This window comes from Meriones unguiculatus, chromosome 7 (genome assembly GCF_030254825.1).
Source record: "Meriones unguiculatus strain TT.TT164.6M chromosome 7, Bangor_MerUng_6.1, whole genome shotgun sequence".
Lineage (NCBI taxonomy): Eukaryota > Metazoa > Chordata > Mammalia > Rodentia > Muridae > Meriones > Meriones unguiculatus.
In genome coordinates, this window is record NC_083355.1 from 110,156,755 (window position 1) to 110,171,387 (window position 14,633).

The following is a 14,633-nucleotide window of genomic DNA, read 5'->3' on the forward strand; positions in this document are numbered from 1 at the left end:
CAGGAGACGTCCTGTACACCTTACAGATAACACGTGTTTGCATTCATACACCCCAGGGACCAGTTCTCAGCTTTGACCTTCGGGAACAAAGACTCCATTTGATGAGGGTATTATGTTACTTTGAACTGGACGTGTCTGGGCCTGAGGCCCAGTCTGGCCTGGGAGGCAGCGAATCTATAAAGAGAAAGGCAGCTGCAGGCAGGTGTTTGAACTCCTACAACTGGACACCAGGTGCGTTGGTCAGGAGTCCTGGGGCGGCCGGGGAAGCGGGGAGTGGAGCTGTCACTAACCTAGCTGACAGTCCTCTGGTTCTCCAAGAGGTAGGAGGAGCTCGGTGAGATAGCGACCAGAGCCTCCATGATGCAGACAGCTCAAGAGCAAAATGTCCAGGAAGGAGGGAAGGAGGCCAGGAAAGGCGAGGCGCCTCTTTCACCCAAGTCCTTGGGTCTCCAGTACTCCACGTGGGTGGGGGCGTCTCACACACACCCACACGCCCACAGCCACATTCGCTGGCTCATCTCTGCATTCCTATGGGTGTCAGGCCTCCATGGGCCACGTCGCCGCCACCTGCTGCTGTAAGCCCAGCATTGGGGAACCTGCATTCCCATTTTTCCCTCCACCCACCCTCATCCAGGAGCAGGTCCCTGATCATCCCGACCAGGGTGAGGCTATGTCTTCCCTGGCCCACTCCCCAGCAGCGACGTGGAGGTAGAGGGAGGAGCTCTAGCCGGCAACGCCACCTTCCTCCGCCCCTCTCCCTCCACACTCTCCCCCCTACACACTGGAGCTCCCCTCCTCTCCCCCTTCGCTCCCCTCCTTATTCCTCCCCTCCCCTCTGCCGCAGCCCAGTTCCTAGCGCGTCAGCGTGGGCTTCCCGGAGCGAGTCGCTAGGTAACAGGGCTGGCTCCGCAGACCCGGGCCAGGGAAGCCCGCGCGAGTCGTCAGCATCTGCGCCGCGGGGCAGGGGACACACTGACTCTCCCCCGTCGGGGTCTGCAGACCCCCTCGGCTGGCTCGCGCTCCCCTCCCTGGATGCCTTAAGGGCGCCGATCGCTCCCCCTCCCCTGGGGGGAACCCGACGTCGCCGCCCCCTCCTCCCCCTCCTCCCCCTCTGGTGCGCACCACTCTCCTCACGGCCAAGGTGGGCGACCCTCCGCAGCGGTTTTGGTGGCCGCCGGTAAGCTGCGATCTGGGGCCGGGGCGGGGACTACGCCACCAGCGGGGCGGCTCGGGCCACAGCGGCCGACGGACCGGCCATGTGCTAAAGTTTCTGGGGCTCGGCTGCCCGGCGGGTGCGCGGAGGCACGGGGCGCAGAGCGCGGTGGGTGGGGCGCCGGGTGCTGCCCGCCCCCGGCCCCGCTGGGCGCAGCTCGGTGCGCTCTCACGCTTTCTCTCTCCTTTTTCCGGGTGCTGCTGCCCTCCGAGATCTTCCCGCCGAGCCCAGGCGCGGGGCATGAAGAGCCCCTGGGTATCGCCTGCAGACAGCCCGACCGCGCGCACACCTCGCCAGCCGTTGACGGGGACATGAGCGGCATGATCGGTCTCTGGTGCTCGGGCGCCAGCCTTAGCCGGAGGTGGCCAGTGGGTCTGCGCTGCCTGGGAGAATGAGGCAGGAACCCACCTCTCTCTCCTCCTCGCCTTCCTCTAGCTCCCGCGCCCCGGGCCCGGGCCGGGCTGTGGCTCTACTGCGTGCCCTGCGCGCCCCCCACCTGCCTCCGGATGCTCTTCTCGGTAAGCCAGGCCCTTCGCCTCGGGAACAAAGCCCCTTCACAGGGCTAGGAGGGTACCTCCGATCCCCCTCTCTAACCGCTACCCAGTGCCTGGAATCTGTCCCCAAACCCTACCTGGCTTCTGAACTGCCTAGGTGCCTTCAAGAAGCGGTGTTTTCCTGGGCCATCTGGGAGACAGCAGTGGGCTTGACACGCAGGCGGGCGAGAGACCTGTTTGGTCTAGATGTGCATCTAAGGTGTGCCACCTGCATTCGGACGTAGTCGCCTGGGGGACCATGATGTTCGGTGGGTGCCCACGTATTGCTGGGTGGTGTGTCTCCAAACCACTCTAAGGAAGTAGGATTCCCCTTCTCCGCATTTCAGATGAGGAAACTGAGGCCCAGAGAGACTGAAGGTGTTAATCAAGGTCACGAGGTGGTAATCAAGGTGCTAACCACCCCATCAAACTGGTCCTTTGGTCACAAACACGCCTGCCTGGTCTCCTCCGCTAGCTGCTTCCATCTCAAGAGCCACTGCGTGTGTGTGTGTGCGTGTGTGTGTGTGTGTGTGTGTGTGTGTGAATACTCCTGCCAGTGACGGCGGAGAGGGAATAAATTGCTAGTAGAATGTATTTTTCATTCACTCCTCCCTCTAACGCTGCCAATCCTAATGTGTGCTCTAACTGTGAAGCCTCATCCTAGTTTACTTGGGAGGGTTGGGGTGCCGTTGCGTTTCCCTTGTGCTTTCTTTCCAGGCTCTGTTTTCCAGGGCTCTTGAAGTGTGGTGAAGGGTTTCAGTGACTCCAAGGTGTCCCCTTCTGTGTCGTGTGCCTCCACCAAGTTCAGCCTCACATGGCACCATCAGCCTTTTCCCCCTGGGCGAGACACATTAGCACCACCTGGGTTGTGCAAATATTAGAGATAGTCACGTCACAGAGGCTGGGGGCTGATTCCAAATGGCCATAAGGCGAGGGCCACCTGGGTCCTGACTCAGTTGCCATCTCTCTGTGTGTCAGCAAAACTTCACACTTCTTAGCAGAGAGGGAGAGGGATGGACTTTGATATGTGAGGCTCCCTCATTGCTCCGCTTCCCTGATGGGCAGCCCGTGACTCTTCGCCAAAGTGTAGGTAATCCTAATCAAGGAGTCCATGAGGAATCGTTCAGTCCTTGTCTGAGCATTTGTTTAAGGGGCTGAGTGTCTACACCATCTGGAGAGTGATGGTGCTGAGCAAGGGAAGACCTTTGGCCACAGGGACCTCAGTGTCTATGTTAGTAGAAGGGTTGGAGTTGAGTTGGGTGAGATATGTCAGATCTTTTCCAGCTCCAGGACTCTGTGAGTATGAGAACTAATGGGTCGCATGCTTGAGCTAGGGTACTGGGGTCCCATCAGTCATAGACCATATATAGACTGAATACATTGTTGATTTACAAGAAGAGGACTCGGCGCTGAAAGATCAGTGAGAGCCAGGTTCAACCAAAGGAGGTGATACCCCTCCCTGCCTCAGTGGATTATTTATTGGGTGAAAACATGGTGGCTATAAAACGTCCCCAGATGCCAGACTCGGGTAATGGGATCTCAATTGGGTTATGTCACCTCAATTGGAGCAATGACATTGGTCCCTAAGAATTGCTAGACTTCTATGCATCACCTTGACACGCAGCGGGCTGGGAAGCCGCATGGCCCACAAGCCTTGCTGCCCCCTGAAAAGAATCAGTTACGTTTCTAAGTGAATCCCAGCCAGAGCCATCAGTTACACTCGGCAATGGTTTGTCTCACACCTCAACCCTCTGCTGATTGTGTTAGTGACAGGTGGAGTCCACTGAGGACATTCAGAGAGGCTGTGACTATAAGGGTGGCCAATTTGGGGCTGTTATTAGAGTTAAATGCATCAAGTTGACCTAAGGGCCATTAATGGGTTGTCATCAGACTTTTAAAGATGTAGATTAATGAACCTTTTAAAGCAGCTCTGAATCCCAAAGCAAATGGGCACATGCCACCCTTTCCGAGAAACTCAGCTCCTAGCAGGGTTTGGTGGCTATTTGAAAGTCACAAAACCAGGGAGAAGCTTTCTTTATTTTTGACATGCTCATGGGGTCTGTGAAGGGAAAACAATGCTTCTTGGCGGTAGTATTAATCTCCCAGCATTGTGTGTTTTGGGTCCTCATGATTAACGGGTACAGTTTGAATAAAAATGAATACAGAGAAACGATCTTCATTAAGTTACTCCCGGGGATGACAACATAATTATGAAATAACGATTTTTGGATCGTATATCATACCGCTAGCACCCGAAACTGGATCACACAACATCCCAATGATCCCCGTTCTGATATTTAATTTTCAACTCATCCATTTTTCCCACAGCTTTTGTGCTTTTCCCTACACACATGCACAACGCCATGAAAACGGACAATGCAGAATAGTCTTCCTTTCTCAGCTAAACCTACTTCCTTTCTAGAACTTCTCAAAAGCCACACACTCAGTACCTAGGCTGGACTCTGGTTAAAATGTGTCTGAGGTGCCTGGATTTCTGTGGGAGGGCAGGGGGATATATATGGTCTAGAAATGAATACGTGAAGATGATTCCTTTGTGGGCTTACCCCATCCAATTGTGAGTGAGGCCATTGGTTTCTTTGCTGATGAGGAGTGCTCAGGACTGAGATCTCTGAGGTGTCCCACTCTACTCTGATTGCCACGGAAGATGCTTGCGTGGACAGATCACATCATGGTGTACAAGAAAAGGAAGAGGCCAAGAAACCAGCGTTCATCTTCCTATTAACTTGGCTTTGTAGCATGGGGCAGTTTATTCCCACTCTTTAGGTCTGGGCTCAGCTCTGTATGATGGGGCTGTATGTTTGTGTATAAGTTTGCATGGTTAGTGACAGATGATGTCCTTCAACTCTAAACTCGAAGAATCCTTAGAGTTTGGCTACAGCCGGTTATTAATAGATCCAGAATGCTGTGTGCACTCGAGTTACATAACGCGTTCAATTAGACATCCATACAAACAATGAAGACCCAGTCACTTTAAAAGATGCATTTCGTTAGCTTAAGTGAAGCCTTAGTGCCCTGAGTGCATGATGATGGAACTACCATCCTGAAAGATGCATGCCAGGTTCCCTGGAACACATCTGAGAACACTGAAATGAACCGTGACTCTCTGGTACTCAAGTGGCAGGAGACACAAGACGGGTTATGTAATTTGGGTCAGTGGGGTAGGGAGGACATGAAGTCCGAGCTGCAGAGCTTCAAAGTCAAGAGACTTGGGGATTTTGCCTCGCTCTCAGGCTATTCCTGGAAGGTAAGGAGGGAAGATTGTAATTACTGTTTGCATTTGTTTTGAAAATGGAAAGTACTTAATTAGAGCCCTGAACTCCCTGGAAGCTTCAAAGAGGCGAGGCTCTGTGGCTTGGTGGCATGGTGGCTTGGTGGCTTGGTGTTTCTGCCAGCATCTTTGTGCAGCCTGTCAACCCTGCATCATGTAGGTAGGTAGCATGTCGCCTGGGGTCTAGGCTTCCTGTTGAAGTCATTTTCACCTAGAGTGAGAGGAAGTAGGAGGCAGACCTTAAACACCTTGCCCCTTTACAGAGCAGGCATTGCCCGCCTCGTGTGCTGGATGCGGAAGCTGGGCTCAGAGGGCTGATGAGTCTTCAGCTTACGGAGGTATCAGAATGGCACAACCTGGTGTGGTGCTCAGCACACCGCGAGAAGGCACCTCACACTAGCCTACGTCCTCTGGTGCTGCAGCCGTCTGCTGACCCCAGAGTGTCCTTCTTCCCAAAGTTTTAAATAATGCCACTGTACTAAAAAAAGCACGTAAGGTTTGACGTGGAGACCATATGGAGTGATTCAGCTATTGATAGACTTCTGAATTGTACTTTATAAAAATAAAAGGGACATCAGGTTTCTTTTAACCTGAATGATGGCAAATACATGTGTCCCCAAAGAGAGTCAGAACTAAGCTGAGGGTAACCTTAAAAAGGTCGACGTGAGCTGTTTCTTTGGGGAAAGTGAAAATAACTCCGCCAGGTCCCACATGCCCGTGGGGTTCTGTGGGAAGCGGTGGGCAGGATGACACCCAAGTCCCTTTTGAAGGCATTGCAAACCCGTACCTGCTGACAAGGGACACAGAACAAAAGTTACATAACAGAAACTTTCAAAGGTCGCTTTCTCCTCCTCCCTGGGATGCCAGCGAGTTAATCCTTCCAATCAGCACCGGCAGGGGATAAATAAAGTTCACCCCCAGTGCGGAGGGACTGAGGGAGTGTGGGTTCTGAAGAGTGTGAGGTGGCAGTGAGGGGTAGGTGGCTAAGATGGCCTTGGAAGCTCAACCAGGCTAGGCACTTGGTGTTCTTTGTTGTCGAGTTTGCATAACTTCTTCTGATCAGCCCTCCCCAGGATCCAAGACTGCCAGGTCCCATCTGCAGCCCGAGATTTACGGAGACTCAAGAGAGGTCACTAGAATACATGGTAGTATTCTACGCTGGCTATGTGGCTTTACAATCTAGGAATGAAAACTCAGCCTGGTTATTTCCTCCAGCAGCTGAGCAGCCAGTTCTAATGTCAGCTTCACCTATGTCTTCCTAGTTATGTCTTAACAAACAGAACCCCTCCCCCCTTCCGCCTCCTCAAACTGCCAAGCCATTCTCGTGCCAAAAGCCTTAAGTTTCATGATGGGTGGTGATTCATGGGGATATGTAGGGAGCCAACAGAATGAGTTAGAAAACTTGATGGTGATTCATCTCTGACCCGTAAAATACCAGCAGCCTCCTGGCGTTCAGCATGGAGTGTTTATTGGGTAAGTGAGGATTCCCAGTGTTTGCTCCCTGGGAAACATAGAGAGTCCAAACTTTGAGAGAACAGATGGGAGCCCGGGAGCCCCCATGAGATTTTTAGTATGTGTGGCTGTTAAAAAGTAGAAAGAGACAGAGACAGCAGAGTGTGCGGAGGCTGGGAATTACCCAGGACCCGTTAAGTTGATTTGATTTAATGTTCACTTCCAACGCTATCACAGGATTCATTCCGCTAAGCCCTTCTAGACGGTCGTGTGTTATCTGTGTGTGGTTTAAGACAGATATCGGTGGTTTTCTGGGGCCAAAGCCTGCACCTGCTCTGGCCCCGCTTGTTAGAGAGGTGTGTATTAGTGCTTGATGCACTGACGTGACAGAAGCCCGAAACTCAAGGGCAGAGGGTGGTGTCCGTGAGGGTCGGTGGATTCCTAGTGGGTTTTGTTTCTTAATAACCTGATCTGCCATGAGCTGCCGGTGCGCTTCATTTAGCATCAGGAAGTGGAGAAGCAAACAGGGAATGCCCAAAGCATTTTCCAGTCAGCCCCCGATTCCCAGCCTGGATTTGCTAGTGCAATTTGGGGATCTCACCGATGCCACACACCTCCTCCAGTCACCGAGAAGCCAGTAGAGTTCAGATTGGCCTTAACACGTCTCCTCCCACACGGGGTTCTTTGACTTCTTTAATTCAGAAAGTGGGTGATAATGATGATCGTTGTCTTTTAATGATCGGAAAACGACAGCTCTCGGATTTTTAAGTAAAGCAAATGTGCAGAATTTTAAGTGAAGCATCACGTGCGAGCTTAAAATGATTTGTGAGTGTAGGGCCTTCCCTTCTGCTCTCTCTTTGAAATAATTCTCAAACAGTAAGCCCCGCTCTGTGGTGCTAAGATCTGGACATGGAAGCAGAAAGCTGACATCCTGGGCTTTCCGTTGTGAAAAGCGGGGAGTGGAAAAATTCCACCCGCTTTCTGAAAAGGAGAGCTGGAGGTTGTTCCTCTGTCACTGTAGACTCTCACCAGAAAGTCCCTGTGACTGGGCGCTGCTTCAGGCCTGCTCGAGGACACCCCTGTGGCAGCTCCTGAAGCCTGTGTCCATCTGTGTCCATCTGCGCATGTCTGGCACCATCTCCTTCACCAGCCACGTGTCCCACTCCAGTACTGATAACCGGATCTCACCATCTTCCTCCTCTCAGACACACGGCAATTGTCAGCGGCTTTGCAATAAGTTGGCTGTTCAATACCAAGGCTACTGTAGTAGATGAGGTACAACTTCATTGTGTGTGTGTGTGTACCGCTACTGCCTCCCTGTAGGCCTGGAACATTATCCTTGTCTTTGTCAGGAAAGCTGTCCAAAGCCTAGATGGCTTTGTCAGGGAAGCTGTCACCATGGGGACTGGAAGCAGGCTGGATGAAGATGGGTAGGACCAGGGTGAGAGTTAGGGATGTTCTTGTTAGCCATTCTTCTCTCTTCTCTTCCCTAGGTACCTAGGGACAAGCCAATATCCTACTTGTGTTCCCTATTGGCTTCTGTAGCTGTCTAGGCCGGGAGGCTGTTGCCCAGTGTTATTTTCCAAATGTGACCAGGAGCCCAGTCTGTGTGGGCTATGGAGTGCTCGTCAAAACGCAGACTTATTTGGAGTGTTGCAGGCCTGCTGAATCAGGGCGTCTGAGGGAGCCAGCCCACAATTCTGACACGCTTTCCCGGTCCGTGTCTTCTCGGGCACCGTGAAATTCCAGGCTGCTGCAGGTCACGGATGTGATCGCTAGCGATCATTCTTGAATGCTCCTCCTAGGACACCTCCCATGCTGCAAAATGTCCCCACTCCACTCTCCACCATACCTCGACCATGCTAGCACTGGCTTCCTCTGAGCCACTCTCTGCTTCCTCTGCCCGCTATGGTTTGTTTCTGTGGGATACCCTCACGGAGGGCCAGCGCCCGCTGTGTCCCTGTAGGGCTCTTCGTCATCTGTCCCTGGGTCTCACCTGCTCTCCCACTCCTCTCTAGCCACTCTGGCCTTGTGGCCATCCATCCATCCTCTTGTTTGCCCAGGTGGAACCATGGGCCTTTGCCCTCTGAGACCCGGGGGTGAGGTCATCTGGCAGGAGCTGCTGTCGTCTGCCTCATTGTTTGAAAATCAGAACCTTTTCTCGTGCACCTCTGGGATGAGCTTCAGCTTCCGGCTCACTATCCCAGCAGAAGCTGACTTCGAAGTGGCTCTCTAATTTCCGGCATGGTGTTACAGGATGACTCATCGCTACAAGGGCTGGATTGCCAGTGTGGCTCTGGAAGTATCTTTCAGAAGGAGTTTCTAGAAATAGACTGTCTTTCTTGGGCTATCTCTTCAGCTGCCTGAGACCCTAGAGGCCCCCTCTTTGCTCTCCTTTCTACTCACACAGGTCACTTTGCTACTCCCACCACCATCATGGGCCCTGGAAATTTTAACTCTTGCTTTCATGCAGGTCAGCAGAGTTCCTCTCTGACTTTATTTCATCTTTTCCAACCAAGAACTAGCTCTCCTGTTCTGTTTATCCCCAGGGACCCTTCTGTTGCCTTGGTTGAACAAGCCACACCCAGACTTATCACTTGGTGACTATCTCAGAGACTCAACTCAAAAGTGATCTGAGCTTGTGGTTGGGAAAATGGGGTCTTTGGGACAGAAAGTGTGGCTATCTCGTAGAACTAGGGTTTGGTGCCTGGAAGCCAGCCTCCCCACCCAGCAGCATGGTATCCTCCAAAAAGGCCACAGACAGTTTGACACTGCCACCTCCTCCCCCATCCCCCATCTAACGAACATGCTTTTCCTTGACTTAAAAAGAAACTTTGTTAGATTATTCCGTGTGTGTGTGTGTGTGTGTGTGTGTGTGTATGTGTGTGTGCGTGCACATGAGAGTGGGGGTCAGAGGACTACCTCTAGTATCATTCTTCAGAAGTGGGTCACCTTGTGTTTGGGGACATATTTCTCTCAGGTGGGACCTGGGGCTTGCTCATTAGGCTGTCCCGGCTGGCCAGTAAGCACCAGGGATCTACCTGCCTCTACTTCCCACCGCTCCCACCACCCCTGGCTTTTTATGAGGGTGCTGTGGTTCCATGCTCTGGTCCTCATGCCTGCTCAGCATGACTGAGCTACTACCCTAGCCCCTTAATCAGTATTTACTCATTGTGCATGGTGACGGATTTTATTATGAAATTTTCATAGGTGTACACAGTGTATTCTGTTCATATTCTTATTCCAGCTCCTTCTCTTGTCCCTTTCTTCTTTCCACTTCATCCTACCTCCCCTCATGTTATTCTCATTTCTACTTTGATGGTGTGGGTGTCTGTGTGTGTGGGTGTGTGCGCATATGCACATATTCATGGAAATGCATTTAAATCTAGATTCCACATAGGAAAAGATCATGTAATATTTGTCTTTCTGAGTCTGACTTGTTTCTCTTAACATAATGATATCCATTCCATCCATTTTCATGCAAATGACACAATTTTGTTCTCTATGGTTGGACAGAATTCTAAGTCAGGCAAGGGCCTGGTTCTGTGCCTTGGCTGCCTCGTGTGGTGCCTAAGGAAGCAGGAGTGTCAAATCAGAGCCCTCTGTGGACACGCCCAGCATGGGTGGAGCCTTGGGGTAGCAAGGCTCTGGGCTACCAATTGGAGAAGTCACATGGTCCCTGCTTGTGCTGAGAGTCCAGGGGCAGAATGGAGGTAAATGAGGTGATGTCCCCTTTCAATCAACTCTGGGACAGTTTGGAGAAACCTGACATGTAATTACATGTAGCTAACTAGAGGGGCTGCCATGCCCAGAGAGGGCAGAGAGGGTGAGTGCACATTGTCTGGGGAGGATGAGAGAGGAGCTGGGCTTTGACCAGCAGAGAGGAAGGGAGGAGGGCATTTCCCACCAATGGGAATATATGAATGAAAGCAGTGAGACCTGAGGGGTGCAGCCAGTGCTACTGTTTGCTATAGAGTTGGGTCAAGGTCACACAAGGCTGGGTCAGTCCTGGACTGATGGGACCGGGTCTGGAATGCCAGGGTAAGGGGTGTTGCCTCTCTTATAGGTGACAGGGAGCCATGGGAGGTCTTTGAGTAAGGGCGTGGGTTTTGAAACGGTGCCTGGTGTTCCTGGCCCTTGACAGTCTATAAACCTAAGCACAGAGCACCAAAGGTGTGGGATGCTGAAGAAAAACCTACACGCAGGAATGAACTTGACTGTCGGGTGTGACCAGCAGCACTGCTCCCCCATTTGCATCATTTGTTCCCATTGGCTGATCTTCCAGGAAGGTCCTGCTGCCCAGACCCTGGCTCCGTTGACCTTGCTGGGCTTTGCAGGGAGAGCCAGGTAGACGCTGGCTGCAGCCCTGGCTGCCCAGCTCTTATGGACACTGGCCAACAGGAAATGGAGTGGGCAGTGTCCCAGCCTTGATTCACTGAGCCGTGGGGCTCCCCGTGTCTTTGCAAATGCATTCAGGATGCTTCTGGCCTGGAAACAGCCTCCCAGACCCACATCCACCGCTGAGAGAATCCAGGGCACCAGCATCTCAGAGCTTTGCCCTGGCAGCGGCCATGATGGGTGGGAAGAGAGGGTCAGTGTCTGCAGCCACTAACTGAGCACTTGATTTGAAGTAAAAATACTGTGTGGCGAGTGACTTGTGCTGAGTTGGTTGGAGACAGGACAGGGAGGATTGCATCCCAGGGTCACAGGTGGTTGCACCGTCCTCACCCAAAAGTCTCCCCCCCCAACCAGTGGGCAAGCTATTTTCTGGGGATGGTGGCCCTGGCAGAGAGGCTTCAAGACAGGCTGGTGAGCTTGCCATGCCAAGAGTAACAGGCATATGAAGAGGTGGCTTCCAAGGGTTCCCGCCACTGCTGTGGACCTAGAGAAAGGAACCTAGCCTTCATCACCCACAGACCCCTTATAGGTTAACAAACGAAAGACCAGAGATGGGAAAAAACAGCCCAAAGTCACAAAGGGACTATGACTATGAGTGGACCCAGTCATTCTGCAGCCACCATGGGTGTTGAGGTTGGCTGGGTCTCAGAGCTGGCTTGTCTCCACTTGAAATAGGCAGCCGTGCTTGCATGGCCATGCTGCCCACAGGTACAGGGGATGTGAGTCCCATTTCTTTCCTTCCTTATGGAACTTGGCTCTTCAGCCCCTTATTTTGCTCCTTGGTTTCCGAAGCTTGTGTGTATCTTTAATGCAAGCGCGGAGGTGGGGGGGATTCAGCAGCCAGTTATCAAAGTGGAGCCGGCTGGCAGAATCCCTGCATCTGCGAAGAGATGGGTTTGCGCTGTGTTGGAGCTCTGGAGACAGGGTGTCTCAGGATGTACCACCAGGTTCTGGGGTGTCAGAGCCCCTTTGCCTATCTCCAAGGTCTACCTGAATTGTCTCTAGGCATCACCCTCAGAGGCTACCCTTCTCCTCTCAGTTCTGTTCCCTGGGTCCTCAGTGCCTGGGGCAAACATGATTCATACCTTTAACAGTTGCTGCCCCCCCCATCCCAGTACAGCTGAGTGAAGGGTGCTAGGCTTCATGAGCATCTGAGCTGGGTGACCTGGCTCTCTGTGATGCTTGCACCTTCTCAGATCTGGGCGAGGGAGAGAGAGAGAGAGAGAGAGAGAGAGGGCAGCCTTACTGGACATATCTGTGCCTACAGTTCCCACCCATCTGTATCCATCTCAGTGCTTCAGAACATGAAAGTAATATTTAAGCCTTCCTGGGTTATTATCCCTAAACTTGGCCAATCCTTGTATTGAGTAAATAATCTTGGTGAGCCCATCAGTTACTGCAGTTCTGTGCAGATGTGAACTATCTGGTTCTGAATGGTGTCAGGTTATCAACTGTATTGATTCCTGTTTTAAAGAAAGGGGAACAGAGTCATTAAAACCCCAATAGTGGAAACTCAAAGAGAATTAAGGGTAGTAAGACAATTGTAAGAAAAAAAAATATGAGGGCTGGGCAGGCTTTTGGGGTGGTTATGGTTAAGATAGTTTTAGCTGGACATGATGGAACTTGCTTTCAATATCAGCATTTGGGAGGCAGAGGCAGAAGGATTGGTAATTCAAGGTCATCCACAGCTACAGAGTGAGATTAAAGGCAGCCTGGGATACATAAGACCCTATCTCAATTTTTTTTTCTTTTAATGAAGAAAGAAAACAAAAAAGGACCTTTTGAGTATTTTTTCTTAAGCTTGTTTTTCTGGGTAAGGACCTGGCCACTTCCTAGATTCCCTTCCACTTGGCTGATGGTTCCTCTGCCTGAAATCCCACATCTGAAGTGACAGTTCCCCAGCAAGATTCTTCACGCTGTCACAGCCACTCCAGGCTCCGCACCTGTTGCCTGAAGCTGTTCTCAGGAGGAAAACTGGAGCTTTGTACAGATCTGGATTTAAGTTCAGCTTTACCCTCTCACTCTCTGGTTCTTGGACGGTTACAAGCACTGTTTTCTCTTCAGCAAATGGCACAATAGAAACAATTGATGAGAGGTGTAGGCTTTCTATCCAGCTGTTTACCATGGGTACAAATCTGTGGTGAGTTAACTGTCAGCCTAATACAGCCTAGAGTCACCTGTTTAAAGAGTCTTCATGAGGAATTACCTAGATCAGGTCGGTCTACCAGTATGTCTTTGGAGAACGGTCTTGATTGTTAATTAACATAGGAATACCTAGCCCACTGTAGGCGGCACTATTCCCTAGGTGTGGTGTCCAGAGCAGTGTGAGAGAGGAAAAGGATAGCTGAGAGCAAGCAAGCAAGGATGTGTTTATTCTCTCTTTGCTATTGATTGGATGTGGTATGACTAGCTGCTTGAGTTTCTGCTTGATTTCTTTGAAATGATGGACTCTGGTGTGAAATTATAACTTAGATAAGCAGTTTCTCCTCGAAATTTCTTGTTCTTGGGGTATTTGTCACAGCAACAGAAATGAAACTAGGATGAGACCCTACTGACAAAGTCCTTAGGTACTTTTTTAGAGTTCTCTCCTCAAGAACTAGGGTTGAGGGAGTATTTATTTCTGCCTGCAAACTGTCTCCAAAGAGTGGTTTTGGCCACCAGTAATTTTGTCCATTTTGTTCAGATAGGTAGGTAGTTCTTGCTAGGGTCTCATGAGAGATTGCACTCAGATGGAGGCTGGGGCTGGAACCATCTGGAAGACAACCCCATTCGCTGGCCTGGCACCTGAACTTGGAAGAGAGCACAGCTGGAGGAGAGGGCTAGGGAAGCCAGCATGTGAATGGGGAGCCTCGCTCCTCCATCACTCACTAGCCACTCCATGTTCCTTAGCATAGAGGCAGGAGGGACACATGTGTATCCCACGTGCAGCTCGTTGCTGGGGGCATGGTACAGAAGCCTACTGAGCATCTTCATCTTTTCTGAAAGCCTTGGAAACCATGTGGCATCACCTCTGACATATGGTCATTAACAAATCATCAGTTATTGGAAGAAAAAAAAACAAGTAGGTTCCATCGTTTGACTAGAATAGTGTAGAAAGAACTGAAGTATAATTTTTGGCTAAAATGGAGAGCTCACCCCAGCTCTTCATGCCTTTTTCCTCGGCCTACATCCACATCTGTACTTTTCTATGTCCTGAAGACTTTAGCCTTCATGGTCAACCTTCAGTATGTGTGTTAATCATTTATGTTTTATATTGCATGTGTCTTGTGACACACATGAGTTAATACAAGGAGGAATATTCTGATGTGTTGTATTAAAACATTTTCTTTAAGGGACAGTGATGGCACATACCTTTAATCTCAGCAGAAGCATACGGGTCTGAGTTTAAGGCCAGCCTGATCCAAGATGGCCAAGGCTATGTAGAGAAACTCTGTCTCAAAAACAAAAAATTTCTACATGTGTGTGTATGTATGTGTGTGTGAGCATGTGTGTGTGTGTGGTGTATGTGTGTGTGTCTGTGTATGTATGTGTGTATGCTCTGAAAGCAGAGCCCTGATGGTTCCTCTCTCTTATTTCCCTGAAACGCAATAGAGAGCAGTGCTTCTGCTGGATCTCCCAGTCTTGGGAGACAAACACAAGTCAGGTTCTGATCCTCATGTTCCCCGCATCTGCTTTGTACCGCCTGGCTGCTCTGTGCCAGGCCTTTCACAGGGCCTGCCTGATCCCGGTCCTCAGAGACTCAGTGCCA

The 14,633-nt window shown here is 51.0% G+C and overlaps 1 protein-coding gene across 1 annotated transcript in view; it reads left to right on the forward strand.

Moving 5' to 3' along the window:
* Positions 1–1,393: 1,393 nt before the first annotated feature.
* Tunar (TCL1 upstream neural differentiation-associated RNA) overlaps positions 1,394–14,633 on the forward strand; it is a 47,180-nt gene continuing 33,940 nt past the window's right edge. Inside the window, exon 1 of the mRNA XM_060388124.1 lies at positions 1,394–1,731. Coding sequence (XP_060244107.1) covers positions 1,720–1,731 — 12 coding nt within the window. The 5' untranslated portion in view covers positions 1,394–1,719. The remainder of the gene's footprint in view (positions 1,732–14,633) is intronic.